Raw genomic sequence first — 16,631 nt, forward strand, 5'->3', positions numbered from 1 at the left:
CGCGGTCAACTACGTGGGAGTCCAGCGACATAGCCATTACGCTAACTGCTAGTCCTGCAAAAATCTCTTAAGGAAAGAAAAAAAAAAAAAAAAAGACTAACATCCCAGTGCTCTAAGAGGCGTTTGGGTTTATTTAAGAATATGAATTTCCTAGCTTTAAAATGAGATCCTCCCTGCCTTCAGAGGAACCCAAGTCTTTTATTCCAAAGCAGCAAGTGAAGCTCCCTAGAATCCTGTAGAGAGACCCGAAGTCAGTGTGAAAGGGGGAGGGGACACGTACTGCGGTGTGGCAGGACTAGCTCTCGGGCCCACATCAGGGGCTGAACCCCGCAGGAGGCAGAGGCAGGCCCAGTGAGAGGATGAAACTCGTAGCAGCCCAAATACCAACCGCCTAAGGGGCCAGGAGCACCCTGCCCCCGGGAGTGTCCGGGCACGGGGTGAGTGCAGGTCCAGGCAGGGGTGTTGCAGAGCTGTGCGGTCAAGTGTCAGAGACAGCCCCGCCCGGGGGAAGTCGATTTTAGCCACAGTTACCTAGCGAAGGGCATTGCCGCTTAGCCTCGGGAAGTCCAGTTCTCTGGTCTGTGCATTAATACACACCGGCGACCTAAAGGGATGGTAGAAGTAACACATGTGAAATACCTGGCGTGCACTTGGCATGTAAGGGGCCAATTAACCGTAGCCCGATGACAGTGGTGGTGACGATGATGCAGCCACTACCTCAGGGGTTAAACTAGTGACTTCAGGAATCTCCTAGCACTGGCTCATGCTCAGTGGTGGAGCAGCTCTGTCTGCTGAATCAAGAACAGGGCTGCGGGACCAGCAGGTGGCATAACGGCTATGTCGCTGGACTGCCATGTAGTCGACCGTGGTTCAAGTCCCGGACCCAGTGGCTTAAACTCTCTCCAAGTATGTGCGTGCATGCCCAAGATCCTGAGAGGAGAATGGAGGAGAAGGGATTGTGGCGTGGCCATCCCCCCCGGGGGCTGATTTCTCACTTTCTGTCTCACTGTCTCTGTCTTCCTGACGAGCACACGTGCCCCATAGCAAAAAGCTCTCAAAAAAAAAAAAAAAACAGGCCTTCTCCAGCCCACTCTGACCTCTTCCCTGCAGACTGCACAGCTCTCCTGTTCTTTTCCCCCGGCCACTCTTACCTGACGCCTCATTTGGGCTACAGATGCGGAAGCACCTTGGTTTGTCACAGGCGGCCCTCAGCTGGGCAGATCCACCCTGTGTTAGCGCTTGCTCCTCTTGCCATCCCTCCACGCTCTCCCCCAGCGCTCCCCTTTTGTAGGTAGCTCTCCTGCCACTTCTATTGACCATGCTTTGCTGGATTGGCTTGGTCTAAAGCAGTAGTTTTCAAATTCTCGTGTGCACTAGAATCACCAGAAGAGCTGCTGCCCACTTCCAGAGCTTCTGATTCAGCGGGTCTGAGCAGGACCCAAGAATCTGCCTTTCTTTATTAGGTTTTTGCCAGAGGGCGTGTGTACTTGCCAGAAAGAGATAGAAAGAAACAGAGAAGAAAGTAAGAAATCACCGCCCAAGGAGCATGGCCACACCACAGTCCCTTCTCTCCATTCTCCTCGTGGGATTTTGGGCACGCACACACACGCACCTGGTGTGATTCTCAAGCCGCTGGGTCTGGGATGCGAACCATGGCCAACTATGTGGGAATCCAGTGCCTTAACCACCATTCCATCTGCTGGCCCCAAGAATCTGCCTTTCTACAAGTTCCCAGGTGGTGTCACTGCTGCCCATCCAGGGACCACATCGTGGCAGCACCTGTGGCGTGCTCCAGGCAGCCAGGCAAGGGCCTGTGCAGAAGGGAATCGGCAGGTGCCCTCAGGTCGCAGGGTCTTCCCTCTGCAGTGCAGGCCTGCACTGCTCGGAGGGACGAATGTCACGGAAGTCATCACAGACACCCAGCTTGACGTCCCCACGTAGGCAGGGTTCAAAACAACCCACAGCGTGCATCCGTTCTCTCCGCTCCGTTTGCTAGCTTCCTCCTTCTCGGCTTTGGCAAGCCACACCATCTTTCCAGCCGGCTTTGTGAGTCGCAGACTTGCACCTCGGCCAACGGGAGCCTCTGCCAGCCAAAGCAGGCAATTTAGGAACGTTGTGTCTGAACTGAGGCTGCTCCCTTCCAGCCCTCCACTGTGTGTTGCCCTCCTGGGGTCTCGTCGCATCCTCACCACCCTCAGCCTCAATACCAGGTACCCATAATGCTATCTGGCTGTGAGGCCGGAAGGAGAGGACACCTTCACACCACCTACCAGGCAGCAAGATGTCCCCGTCTGTCTGTTGTCTATTATTGGGCACATGAAGTCAGACGTTCGGTAGCCACAGGAATCCTAGCCAGCCCCTTCTTTGTACTCACCAGTCTGTGGTGCAGACATTCCTTAAGAACTTGTACCTTGGGGGGGACCAGCAGTTAGCGTAATGGCTATGTCGCTGAACTCTCATGTAGTCGATCGCAGTTCGAGTCCCAGACCCAGTGGCTTAAACTCACGCCAGGCACGTGTGCATGCGTGCCCAAGATCCCAAGAGAAGAATGGAGGAGAAGGGATTGTGGTGTGGCCATCCCCCATGGGGGGGGATTTCTCACTTTCTGTCTTTGGGGGCACAGCAGGTGGCATGCTGGTTAAGGCAGCTGGGTCCCACATGGCCAGCTGCCTAGTTTGCAGGCCCAGATTCTGTGACTTGAAAAATATTCTGGGCATGTGTGCATGCCAGCCCAAGATCCTGAGGGGAAAATGGAGGAAAAGGGACTGCGGCATGGCTATCCCCCTGTTTCCTAAGTCATGTTTTCTTTCTGCTGACATCCTAGCACATAATTCTGAGTTTGTCTCTGCCTGTCTTTCATATACAGTACATTCAACAACCAGGTCTCTCGCTCTCTATCTCTGGCAATTGCACATGCCCTCTACAAATTTTTTAAAAAGAAGGAAGGGCCAGCAGATGGGGTAGCAGTTACTTTGCTGGACTCCCACATGACCAACTGCAGTTTAAGTCCCAGACCAGGGACTTGAAAATTACGCTGGGCAGATGTGCATGCATGCCCAAGATCTCAGGAGGAGAATAGAGAAGGGATTGCGGCATGGCCGTCCTCCTGGGGAATGATTTCTCACTTTTCCTCTCACTGTCTCTGTCTCTGTCTCTCCAGCAAGCACACACACTTTAAGCCAAAAATCTCTTAAAAAGTAAGAAAGAAAGGAATTGTACCTTGGTCGAAGGGCTGAGTTTGTTCTGGGTATTTTCTGAAACACATAAGGTGAGCCTGGATGTTACTAATGTAACTGAAGACCTTGACTGTGACATTTTAGGAGCCTCAAGGTTACCTGAATCTAACAGCTTCTTTTTGCCAAGAAAACATGAGCTGCACTTACTCCATGGAGGTTGCTGGGACACAAATGGAATTTTGGGATCCCAAACTTGTACATTTTCCATAAACATGAGGGTGTCTATATGTAGCACCATTCCAAACAGTGAGCTTAAATTTCCAGTTCGTAGAAACAAGATTTACCATGATCTTTCTTTCCTGGGTTTTTACACCACAGGTTTTATCTTTCTTTTCTCCTTCCTACCCTTCGATGTACTTTTTCTTTACAGATATGTTAGTAGAACCAATCGTTTCTTGTAGATCTTGTAGTATGGATAAAATGAAATGTAATTAGCACTTGAAGTCAATCCACGAAAGTCTTTATTGGTTTATTTTAGGTTCAGTCAGTTGTTTCCGGAGAGAGCATGAAACCTGCACTAAATTAATTACAGTCCCGACAACATTATTTTCGTTGTTGTTATAGGGCACATGTGTTCACTGCAGAGAGAGACAGAGACAGAGAGAAAGTGAGAAAGCGCTCCCCATTGGGAATGGCCACTCCGCAGTTCCTTCCGCTCCATTCTCCTCTCAGGACTCTGGGCAGGCACAGACGCACCTGGTGTATTTTTTCAAGCTGCCAAGTCCAGGACTTGAACCACACAGTTGGCCATGTGAGACCCAGCTGCTTTAATCACCACACCACCAGGCTGGACCCCCAACTGGGAGGACGACAGCATAAGGGTTATAATACAGTCATGTGCTGCATTAATGCCGCTTTGGTCGATGACAGATCTTGTATAAAATGGGATGGTGGTTCCATAAGAGCGTAATCGGGTATACCAGATAGCCCAGCTGTGTGGTAGGCTGTCCCATCCTGCTTGTGTAAGTGCCTTTTGTGGCGTTGACACTGGTGAAATCTGCTGACACGTTTCTCAGGAACATCCCCATCATCGGGTACCACGCGACTATACTTGTGCACACAGTAACCACCGTTCCATGTTATCCTCATTCTCCACAGTAAGAGAGATGCAGAGGGAGTCGTTATCTTGCAGCCTCTTAGCACAGCTTTTGAAAATTCAAGTTCAGGTTGATATCATCCCTGGTTCTCAAGGAATGAGCACAGGGTGAACAGGAATCACAGAAGCAGGTCCTTGGCTCACCTTTGCTCTGACGTCTTGGGAGCACGATCTACCGACCTAGTGTCCTTAGGACCGTTCTGTCCTGTAACTGCAGTGAACCTCATCAGCCCGCAGTTAATGACTGGAGGTGTTAAAACCTGGGCTGGAAATGTCTGTTGCTCTTTTTAGTATACCAGATAGCCCAGCTGTGTGGTAGGCTATCCCATCCTGCTTGTGTAAGTGCCCTTTGTGGCGTTGACACTGGTGAAATCTCCTGCTGACACGTTTCTCAGGAACCATCGGGGACCACACGACTGTACTTGTGCACACAGTAACCATCGTTCCATGTTATCCTCATTCTCCACAGTAAGAGAGATGCAGAGGGAGTCGTTATCTTGCAGCCTCTTAGCACAGCTTTTGAAAATTCAAGTTCAGGTTGATATCATCCCTGGTTCTCAAGGAATGAACACAGGTGAGCAGGAATCACAGAAGCAGGTCCTTGGCTCACCTTTGCTCTGACGTCTTGGGAGCACGATCTACCGACCTAGTGTCCTTAGGACCGTTCTGTCCTATAACTGCAGTGAACCTCGTCAGCCCGCAGTTAATGACTGGAGGCGTTAAAACCTGGGCTGGAAATGTCTGTTGCCCTTTTTCTTGCTCTTTTTAATCCTGTGGTCCGCTTCATGGAAGGATAACTTCAAGAAATTCCAAGCTACTCCAGAAAGCAATCCAACCAGAAGTTGGGGAGAGAGAAAATGCTGCAAGTGCTCAGCGGCAAGGCTTCGGGCCATGCCACAAAGGCGCAGTCAGCAGCAAAGCCCTAGTGCCTGTATGTCTCTCGTGAAGACTGTCCTAATGGAGTCATATTTTCAACGGGCTTAAAATTTCCAACAAGTGTCCAATAGTAATATTTCTCAACCCATAGTCTACAGAAGCAGCAGGCGTATCCTGGCCCAGGCAGGCTTGGGGCTTAGGAATTCCTGGCATCTGTTCCCACGTTTCCAGTAATGTTGATAGATTCAACCTTTTGGAACAGACCATATTTTAAAGAGCCAATGAAATAAAATGCCATGATTCTCCTTCTTGGAATTGCAAGACATAAATTTTATATCTGCAGAACAAAGGGGTGATATTTAAAAGCTTAATCCCAGCTCTCCCTGGCCTAGACGGGGCACACCCACCCAGCGGCCGTGGGAAGTCCTAAAGAGGTGGCATGGCAGTGTGCAGAGCATGGGATTTGCCGTTGTGAGGACAGACGTGAGTCTGGTTCATTATTTGTTCATCGAACATTGACAGAGCCACGTGCCTTCTGTGTGTCGCCTCATGCTTGTCACTTATCTTATTATTGTTATTTATTCATTTGGGGTTTGCTAACGGTGAGTGGGTGCTTACCAGAGATAGAGACAGGGAGGGAAAGTGAGAAAGCATCTCCCACAAGGGGGCACCCTGCCACAATCCCTTCTTCGTTCTCCTCATGGGATTCTGGGCACGCGTGCACACGCACATGCCAGGTGTGTTTTTTGAGCCGCTGAGTCTGGGACTCGAACAGTCAGCCATTGGAATCTAGCCATCTCAACCACTGTGCCACTGGCTGGCCCTGCCACGTAACGTTTCTACACGTGGTATCCTCACCCATATAACAGAGATCACAATGATATGACTTAAAAACCTGTTTCTCAGGGTTTTCTTGAAGATTAAAGGACTTTGGGGGCCAGATGGTGCAGCAATAAAACACAAACCTCTGCAAGGCCAAGCCACATAGGAGGGTTCCCAGGTCAGAGACAGAGACCTCCCTGAGTTTGCCAGGAACACACATGCCTCAAATCGGGCCGCCTGAAGCTAGGGGTGGGTAGTGGCGAGACTGCAGAGGGTACGCACTTGGGTGCGTGTGCTCGCTCACTTGCTCTCTCTGAAGAAAAAAAAATACTTTTTTTTTTGTTGTTGTTAAAGTAAGGGCAGGCCAACTGCATGGTCTAGTAATTAAGGGAGCCATATCCCACATGGCCAAATGCGTGGTTCGAGTCCCAGACCCGGGGGCTTGAGAAATAATGCCCTGCACACACGTGTATATAGGCCCCAAATCCTGACAGAACAGAGAAATAGAGGAGGCAGGATTGCAGTGTGACCACGCCCCGTGTGGGGTAACTGCTCCCCTTCTACCAAGTGCACCCTCTGGTGAATAAACATTTTATAAAAAGAAGAGCTCTGTACACTGTAAAACACTATGCAGCTAGGAAGTTCTGTGTTTGTTTCGTTACTGTTATTCATCTGCTTTAGTCTTGCGAGGAAATTTTCATATCCTATTGAGACTGAAAAGTGGCTCAGTGGCTTTACCCTCGGGAACTCAAATCTCAGCCTTCCCGGGGCTTTGAACTCCAGGGGAGCACTCTTCAGGCATTGCTGGCTCTCATGGGGGGAGCAGGCAACCCAGGGAAGCCGTGCAGGGGACCAGGCAGGAGCCTTCTCCCCAGTACCCAGGGAGCCACTGTGTAGTTACGGTGTGGCCGGCCCCAGACATGAGGGCTGCTTCGGGGCAGTTTTAACCAAGGCCCCAGATTTCTCGCTCTGTACCACGCTACAGTCTAACTAAACATCTTTGCTCCGATCACCGTAACAACTCACACCCCATGGAGACTGAGCAACATTAACAGGCAGAGGAAAGTAACCAGTCCTCAATTTAGAGAGGTTTGAGGTTGTTTGGAGTTGGGTGTTTTTGTTCGTTTGTTTATTTTTAGTTTTGCTGTAAGGTGTGTGCACTTGCCAGAGAGATAGAGAGAGAGGGAAAGTGAGAAATCACCCCCTGGGGGATGACCATGTTGCAGCCCCTTTTCCTCCATTGTCCTCTTGGGATTTGGAGCACGCATGCGCAAGTGCCTGGCGTGTTTCAGCCTGCCAGGTCTGGGACTAGAACTGCACAGTCAGCCATGTGGGTCCAGCCGCCACGGTAACACCGCCTGGCCACCGTGTCCTTTAGAGTTTTGTTATCTTGTAGACTTTTGGCACCTGTGTGATCGTGCCCCTGTGTACAAGGGCCCCAGGGTCAGCAGCTGTCCTAACATCTTGGGCAGAGGCATCGCCTTGGTGTTTCCCAGCCACCGAGAGGCAACTTCTGTCTCAGAACAAGGTTGCCGGGAGCAAGCTGGGTGGACTGCTTGATTCATCCCGGAACTGGATTTGCCGCGTGGGCACAACCTGGCTGGGTTGGAGGGCTAATGCCCACGGACAGGAAGAACCCGTGTGGAAAGGAGTTGCCGTAGCTCAGCTTCTTGTGTTTGTTATGTAAATGGGCGACAGCCACAGCAGCTCGGCCTGTGCAGATTATCCCGGAGTGATGGGTCAAGTGACAACAGAGAAGCCAGTTTGTGCTGTGCTAAAACTACATGAAACACCATTCACTCACACACACACACATAGGTAAATGTGAAATGACCACAGGAGGGGCCAGCAGATGACATAGTGATTACATCACTGGACTCCCACATGACCAACCACAGTTCAAGTCCTGGACCCGATGGCTTGAAACATGCCAGGAGGAGAATGGAGGAGAAGGGATTGCAGGTGGCCATCCGCCCCGTGGGGTGATTTCTCACTTTCCCTCTCATTTTCTGTCTCTCTCTCTCTCTCTCCAATGAGCACATGTGCCCTAAGACAAGAACCTTTACCAGAAAAAAAAAAAAAAATAGCCACAGGTAAAGTAACTTCATTATTGTGAGTCTGAGCTTCTTGTGCCCCCATTCTGCCAATGCAGGAATTGTTTTCATCACACAGTTTTCTATCCTGAAGTTTGAGTGAAGTTCATTCAAAATGCAGATATCACAGAATAGCAGAGGTACCAACATTATCTAAATCCTGTATAGCTGTTACGAAATAAATGTAGGTGTAGCCAGCCAGCGGCATGGTGGCTGGGGCGGCTGGATCCCACATGGCTGGCTGCTTGACTCCCAAGACCCAGCAACTTGTAAAACACACCAGGTATGTGTGCATTCGTGCCCAGATCACGAGAGAATGGAGAAGAGTCCATGACCATTCTCCATGGAAGGGAGCTTGCTCACTTGTTCTCTCTCTGGTCAGCACACACACACTGTAGCAAAATTAAAAATAAACATAGGCCAAGCACCTTTAGGCTAAAGTGAACATGGGGTGCTCCGAGGGTAATGTGGGGACAATGGTATAAATAAACAAGTGCTATGGGGATCGAAAGGCCTGGATTGTACCCTCTGCCAGTCAGTGTAATAAAATACTGTCACCATAGCTGATTCACACAGCCTGCGTGACTACCAGTGTCTTCCCACCACCTCAGCCGTAGACATCAATAACTTTAAGAACATAAATAGAAATAAAACAATTAGGAAGCAATGAATTATGAGTATTTATAGCCTTCACTTGTTTTTTTTTTTTTAAAGGTTTTTGTCGGGACCAGCAGTTAGTGTAATGGCTATGTCGCTGGACTCCCACGTAGTCGACCGCAGCTCAAGTCCCGGACCCGGTGGCTTAAACTCACGCCAGGCACGTGTGCGTGTGTGCCCAAGATCCCGAGAGGAGAATGGAGGAGAGGGGATTACAACATGGCCATTCCCCCTGGGGGGTGATTTCTCGCTTTCTATCTCTCTGTCTCTCTCTGTCTGGTGAGCGCACACACCCTATAGCCAAAAAAAAAGTTTTTGCCATAGGGCACATGCTCATCAGGGAGAGAATGAGTGAGTGAAAGTCAGAAATCACCCCCAGGGGGGACGGCCACACTTGCAATCCCTTCTCCTCCATTCTCCTTCCGGGATTTTAGGCACGCACGCACACGCACCTGGCATGGTTTCAGGCCACCAGGTCAGGGGCTCCAACCGCAGCCAGCCACATAGGAGGCCAGTGCCACCACGCCATTGCTTTTAACGTAATTCATCCAATTATAAGTTGATATATGGTATCATTTTTAATAATAGCCATATTTATTTTCTTTTTTAAATAATTAATTTTATTTATTCTTTTTTTTTTTAATTTGACCAGAGAGAGAGAGAGAAAGTAAGCCACCAGGTATGGGACTCGAACCGTGGTCAACCATGTGAGAGGGTCCAGTGCCTTTACCACCATGCAACCTGCTGGTCCCAATAATGGCTATATTTTAAAACTGGCTCACAAAATTCCTGAAGTTCTAACTAAAACCCCCTCCTCCTGCAGGACTGAGCCGGTTCCTGCCCTGCAGGTTGCGGGTCTCTGCTGCCTGGGGGGCTCCGAGCTCCTATCTCCACTGGATTCACCCAGCGCCTTGGCTGGGGGCAGCAGGCTCTGGCTGCCTGAAAACCCTCAAACATCAGTTTCAATCAGTTATGGAAAAGCATTATTTCTCCTCACTTTAACTACACAGGATCGCCACCTAGTGACAGGAAGGAGACTGTCTGGGTTAAGAGGCTGTTGGAGCCTGTCTCCTGGGATAGGGGAAATGGCCGTTGGGCTGACAGTGTTGCTTGGTGGTTTCCAGGTCCCAGTGTGGTGAATGGCAGCAACGGTGCCTCTTGTCACACAGGCGTCCCAAGTTCCTTGGTACATCTGTGGTAGAGACCTCGTTGAGAGCTCTCTGTAAAGCTTTCTTCGAATCCACTCGTGTTTTACAGGTAGACATTGGTCCCTACAGAGGGGAGGAGACTTATGCAAGCCGTGGACTGCCCATGGCTGGGCCTCAAGCCCAGTGCACAGGCGGCTTCTCTGCTGCACACTGTCCCTCTAGTAGCCCTTGTGGCTTGAAACCACACTGTGTTCCAGGTCCAGAGGCCACAGCAGTGAGCAGAGACAGGCCCAGGCCCACCCTAGTGGAGCCCACCAGTCGCATTCTGCACTCCAGGGAACCCACACCCCAGGGCTGCCCGGGCCTCTCCCGCCATCTATGGATTAGTGATAAATGACCAAGTGGCTTAGCTTGCCAGCCTGGTAGCAGTTGTCCTGGGCCTAGGGCAATCAAGTCTGCTGTCCATCCACCCCAAGTAATTCCTAAGGTTTTGCTTCGGCCTGTGGTACTTGTCCTGAGGAAGTATTCTTCGACGCCTTAAGATCAGAGACCGTGCAGTGGCAGCATACATGAGGGGTTGAATGACCCTTCCCACCCCCGTCTCCTCCTCTCCCACCTTCCTGGGACACGCCTGGGACGCCCTCTCAGCTCCCTGACAGGCAAGTGGTGACACCATTCTGGGTCTCAGCAAAACGCTGCACAGCCTGGAGAGGCCCATGCTAGTTACCTCTCCTTTTTTTTTTTTTTTTAAGTATCCTTACATCTTTTTTAAATAATTATTAATTTAATTCCATTTGTTATTATTTTTTAATTTGACCAGAGAGAGAGAAAGGAAAAGCGAGAAAACAAGCTGCCAGGTCCAGGACTCCAACCGGGTCCACCATGTGTGAGTCCAGTGCCTTTACCACCATGCCACCTGCTGGCCCCTCCTTTTTTTGTTTTATTTACTTTTTTTTAATAATTATTTTTCTTTAATTTTATTTATTTATTTGTATTTGACCAGAGACAGACAGAGTGAGAAAGAAAGACACAAAGAGAGAGAGAGTGAGAAAGCAAGCTGCCAGGTCTGGGACTCAAACTGTGGTCAGCCATGCAGGAGCCCCTCGCTCTTAAACCACCATGCCACCTGCTGGCACCCTCCTATTTTGTTTTAAACAGATTTATTGAGATATATGTACCATAAAATCAACCAATTTAAAGTGTACAATTCTAGTATATTCACAGTCGTGCAAATATCACATAATCTAATTTTAGAACATTTTCATCACCCCAAAAACCTCCTTCCTATTAGCCAACATGACCCATTCTCAACCCTAGGCAACCACTAATCTACTTTTTTGTCAGCATAGATCAGTCTAATCTGGGGGCTAGCAGGTGACGTGGTTAAGGTGCTGGACTCCCAAATGGCTGATTGTAGCTTCAGTCCCGGACCAGGCGGCTTGAAACTCATGCCAGGTGCATGTGCATGCATGCCCAAAACCCCAAGAGGAGAATGAAAGAGAAGGGCCATTCCCCCAGGGGGTGATTTCTCGCTTTTTGTCCCTGTCTCTCTGGCAAGTACGCACTCCCTAATAGCAAAAGTCTCTCAAAAAACAAACAAGATCAGCCTATTTGGGATGTTTCATATAAATAGAATCATACTTCTGTTAAATTTATTCCTTAGTATCATTTTTTAATGTATCATAAATGAAATTGTACCAATTTCATTTTAGGATTATTCATTGCTATTTATAGAAATATAGCTAGTTTTGGGGGACCAGCAGATGGCATAATGGTTACGTTACTGGACTCCCATGTAGTCACCCACAGTTCAAGTCCCAGACCTGGCAGCTTAAAACTCAAAACTGGACACATGTGCGTGTGTGTCCAAAATTCTAAGAGGAGAATGGAAGAGAAGAGGTTGTGGTGTGGCCATCCCCTGGGGGATGATTTCTCACTGTATATCTATCTGTCTCTCTGTCTCTTTGGCAAGCATACACGCCCTATAGCAAAAATCTCTCTCTTAAAAACAATACAGCTGATTTTTGTATATTGATCTAATATCCTGTAATGTTGCTTAGCTTGTTTATTATAATCGTTTTTTGTAGAGTCTTCCTTGGGATTAGCTATGTGCCAGGTCTTCTTATCCACACTGTGAGGTATTTTCACTTTTTTCCAACCCAAATGCCTTTTATTTTTCTTGCCTAATTGCCGTGGCTAGAGTTTCTAGTATAATATTGAACAGGAGTGATGAGTGCTGACATCTTTGTTTTGTTCCTGATCTTAAGGGGGAAACCTTGTGGTTTTCACAGTTAAGATGAGGTAAGCTAGGAGAAAGCGAACAAGGGACCCTGACCCACCAGGTCCAGAAAGAGAGGTGGGAAGGGGCTAGATGGTGGCACAGCCATCCTGCAGTGCTCTGCAAGGCTAACCCACATGAGAGGGGTCTGGGTTTGCATCCAAAGATTCCTTGAACATGCTGAGTGCATGCCCACAATCCAGGGCTGGCTGAAGATGGGAGTGGGTCACAGCATGAGAACCCTGTTGAGGGTGTCTGCCTCTCTGTCTCTCACTCATAGAAATCATAAACATGAAAGAAAGAAGGCAGGCTTACACACCTGTGGCTACAGCCGGACGTGAGCAGGGGCCCCATCTGGCAGAAATTTGTAACGCACCACAATAGGTTTGATCCTTTTCCAAGAGCAAAGAGAAGACGTTAGGATTTGCAGGTGGAGGGTTGGCTGAACTCAGGGAAGCTGACCTAGCACCAAGGCCAAGAGTCTGGAAAGGAAGCAACCTTCGGGAAAGAGACGGAGGGGGGGCAGAGCTGGCTCAGTCAAAGTCCAAGGCAGATGGGGCACAGAGGAAGGGCAGGCCTTCTGCCCAGCGGCAGTGCGATAGTCTGAACGCTCAAGGGGTCATGCTTCTTGTCTTCCCACTAAGAAGTCTAACCACCTCCCCTGGGGAGGGTGCCACGAACAAGAAGGGCTTGCACCCAGTCTCTAACACCGCTGGGCTACAGAGGCCCTATTGATTGTACTCATCATAGTAGATTTTTTCCTTCTGGACAGAGAAGCCAGATTTCTGTCTAAGAGTATTTAGGGGCAGGGAGGAGGTAAGAGCGAGCACGCATGCATCCAGGTGCACCCCAAGCCTGATCCATGGAGCCGCCAGGCTGGAGGCTTCCTTCCTCCCTGGTGTGCTAAGGCCCACCTCCTCCCTTGCATTCCTTATTGCTGGGGGATCAGATGGCTTCTGGCATCCAGTCTAATGGCTCTTAGGAACCAAATGCTGGCACATCCCCAGTCTACGGGGTGTGTAACTCAAAGCTGCTTGCCTGGCCAGCTCTCAGAGAGCAAGCACTTCCGCAGCGGGAGTGGGGATTTCCAACAGGCACGAGGTAGGAACTGATGGCCTTCCTCCAGGACCCAAGTGCTGCGTGTGCATGTGTCCACGTGTTGGTCTGAGGGCAGCAGAGCCTGGATATCCTTGGGTTTTTGTTCCCTCCCACGTGGGGTGAGGATAGGACCCAGTCTCGGGAGCCCCGCTCCAGCTGAGAACGGCCCTACACCAGCTGCAAACCACACCCTCGGGATCCCGCTTAAACACGAGTACCCAGTGAGCATCTGTCATCACAGGGCCTCCAGGACAGCGAGCTGCGGCCTCTGAAACCACAGCTCGAAACTGCGTGATGGTTCTGTCCAGAACTCCACCAAGGGAAGACCCTCTCCTTTCCTGCTTCCTCCTGCAGATGCTACCAGACATGTCCAAACCTATTCAGTCCCGCAGTTCATTTCCAGCCCAACCTTTCAGAAGAAATCTTGTTTCTTTTGTAAGCGAGTGGATGAATGTAGGCTTTACTTTGGTTTCTCCTTATGCAAAGTGGGGAAGGGATTTTGTTGTCATCATTGTGTATTTTTATTTCATGAGAGAAGGAGAGAGAGAGAGACAGGCACCCTCAACAGGGCCTTCCTGCCATCATCCAGGAAGGTCCCAGGACATAAACGCAGGACCTTCCCCATGTGGGTCCAGTTGCAATACCACTGTGCCACCACCACGGCCGACTGGGCAGTCTGAGTCCTAGATTTGATAGCTTGAAAATCACACTGGGTGCGGCCAGCGAGTGGCGTGGTGGTTAAGGGCACTGGAATCCCACATGGCTGACTGTGGTTCAAGTCCCAGACCTGGAGGCTTGCTTTTTCACTTTCCTTCTCTCTCTCTATCTCTCTGGAAATATTTTTTTAATAAGAAATAAAGTTAAATAAAATAATATTTTTTTTAAAAAAGAAAGAAAAGATAATCAATCACACTGGGTACATGCGCCTATGTGCCCAATCTCCCAAGAGGAAAATGGAGTGGGAGGGCTTGCGGTGTTGCCATGCCCCTCCCCGGGGGTGGCGGGTGTGATGGCTTCTCACTTTCTCGCTCTCTGGCAGCGCACATGACCTATAGCAAACTTAAAAAAAAAAAGGCTAGGAGGCCGCGTTACGTTTCCAGCCCTGAATTTTGATGATTGTGACTGGAGGGAAGGGGAGGTTTCCCAGAGATGCGGCTTACCCTGTGCAAACACTGAACAACTAACTGTCTTGCCCAAACGCCGATTGTGCTGCTGTTGAGAAACCGCTCTGGAAAAATGCCTTTCCAGGTCTGCTCACAGCAGCGTGTGTCTGTCATAGCAAACACGGACGTGTCCACAGTGGCCCGGGCGGACTAAGGTGGACGACCCGCAGTTCTGCTCACCCACAGGGAGCATCTCGACCGTGCTGAGTGAGCAAGAGCAGGCTGCAGGTGTCCCGTGCCGTAATAAAACGGACTGTGCTGCCTACGGGTCTCTGCCTCATGGAGAAACTGGAAGACAGGCAGGACTGTCCGTGCGAAATGCAGGGCGGTGGTGAATTCCCGGGGGGAGTGCAGTTCAGGCGAAACACCAGCTAACGTTCAGGAACGTGCTTTTGCGGCATCCTTGCCAGGGAGGGAGTGCTTATTCTCAGGGAGGTTTGCGGAGTATACCCTGACCTGTGGAGCTTCTGTGGGCAGAGCGGGGGTTGAACCCCACCGACCAGTGCCCTCCCACACGGTGCTGCTGCCTCCGGTTGGTCCCCCCTTCTCATCTGCCCCCTTCTCTCCACAGTGTCCGGAGACAAACGACCAGCCGGCCTCCCCCAGCAGGGGGCAGACCCAAGCCCCAGCCCAAGCCCAAGCCTCAGGTGCCACAGTGCAAGGCTCTGTACGCCTACGACGCTCAGGACACGGACGAACTCAGCTTCAATGCCAATGACGTTATCGATATCATCAAAGAAGGTCAGTGCACAGTCGGCTGGCCAGCCTCCCGACGAGCGTGCAGTTTCATTGCCATAAGAAGTAGCTCGTGGGGGACCAGCAGATGGCGTAATGGTTATGTCGCTAGACTCCCACATGGCTGACCGCAGTTCAAGTCCTGGACCCAGTAGCTTAAAACTCACTCTGAGCACATGTACATGTGTGCCCAAAATCCCAAGAGGAGAATGGAGAAAAAGAGACTATGGCATAGTCATCTCCCCTGGGGGGAAGGGGGCGATTTCTCGCTTTCTGCCTCTCTGCTCCAGTGAGTGCACATGCCCTGTAGGAAAAATCTCTTAAAAAGAAAATAAAGTAGCTCGTGGGCCAGCTAGGTAGCATGGTGGTTAGGACAGCTGGATCTCACGTGACCAACTGCATGGTTTGAGTCCCAGATCCAGCAGCTTGAAAACACACCCGGTGTGTGTGCCCAAAGTCCCAAGAAGAGAATGGTGGAGACGTGATTTTGGCATGGTCGTCTGCCCTCAGGGGACTTCCCTGCCTGTCTCCCACAAGTGCGTGTGCTCTATGGCAAATTTTAAAAATAAATAAATGAAAACTAGCTCTAATATAAAGAGAACTTATGGGCTTCTCTAAAACTCGTGAAGGCAAACCAGGCTTCAGTCTCAGGTTGTTCAAGACTTCCCCTTGTTAGCTCTGCCCTCTTCTTTCTATCTGCTCCCTTCTCAAGCTGGTTTTTTCATGGTAGCAAAGAGGCAGTGGTAATTCCAGGCCAACATCAATCATGTCTGCAATCTACCTCATCTCTGAAACTTCTCAGCCATTGGACAAAGTCCTAACTTCCTCTCTGACTGGACCAAATTAGTCATGTGCCCCTCCGCAGTCAGCTGCGTGGGAAGACGGCTATTACCGGAGTGGGTTAGATGTGGCAGGGACTGCTCTCGAGAGACGGTGAGGTTTAGCCCAACCTAACTTTACGGCTTCTTCATAATGAATGATGGAAGCCAGGGATATATCCATTATAAACCATCTGTCACAAAGTGAGCCATGGGATTGACCGATATGAAAAGAAGAATATGAACGCGTATATTTATATAAAATCACACACAAGTGCCGATGGAAACAGCAAAACTAAGGTAAAGGGCTGGCTCTGTGCCGTCGGTGTTCAGGGAGCAGATCCTGCACGGCCTGCCGCAGTTGGAATCCTGAGTCCAGCAGCCTGAGAAACGTGCTGAGCACGTGTGTGTGTTTGTGTGTGGGGGGGGGTGTGTGTGCACGCGTGCCCAGAATCCTGACAGGATGGAGAAATGGAGGCAGACTGCAGTGTGACCACACCCCACTGGAGGGCACTTTTCCTCTGTCACTGGCAAATGCCAGAGACACACCCTCTGGCAATTAAATTTAAAAACAAAAACAAAACTCCTGACTGAGTATGTCAGAAAAACAT

General features: G+C 50.0%; 1 protein-coding gene across 2 annotated transcripts in view; it reads left to right on the forward strand.

Moving 5' to 3' along the window:
• MYO1E (myosin IE) overlaps nt 1-16,631 on the forward strand; it is a 301,820-nt gene that overhangs the window by 280,162 nt on the left and 5,027 nt on the right. For both annotated transcript variants that reach the window (XM_027765947.1, XM_006141773.3), the window contains one exon: nt 15,039-15,208. In XM_027765947.1, the coding sequence (XP_027621748.1) occupies nt 15,039-15,185 (147 nt within the window). In that variant the 3' untranslated portion in view covers nt 15,186-15,208. The remainder of the gene's footprint in view (nt 1-15,038; nt 15,209-16,631) is intronic.

The sequence above is a fragment of the Tupaia chinensis genome, unplaced genomic scaffold (genome assembly GCF_000334495.1).
Source record: "Tupaia chinensis unplaced genomic scaffold, TupChi_1.0 Scaffold000063_1, whole genome shotgun sequence".
Lineage (NCBI taxonomy): Eukaryota > Metazoa > Chordata > Mammalia > Scandentia > Tupaiidae > Tupaia > Tupaia belangeri.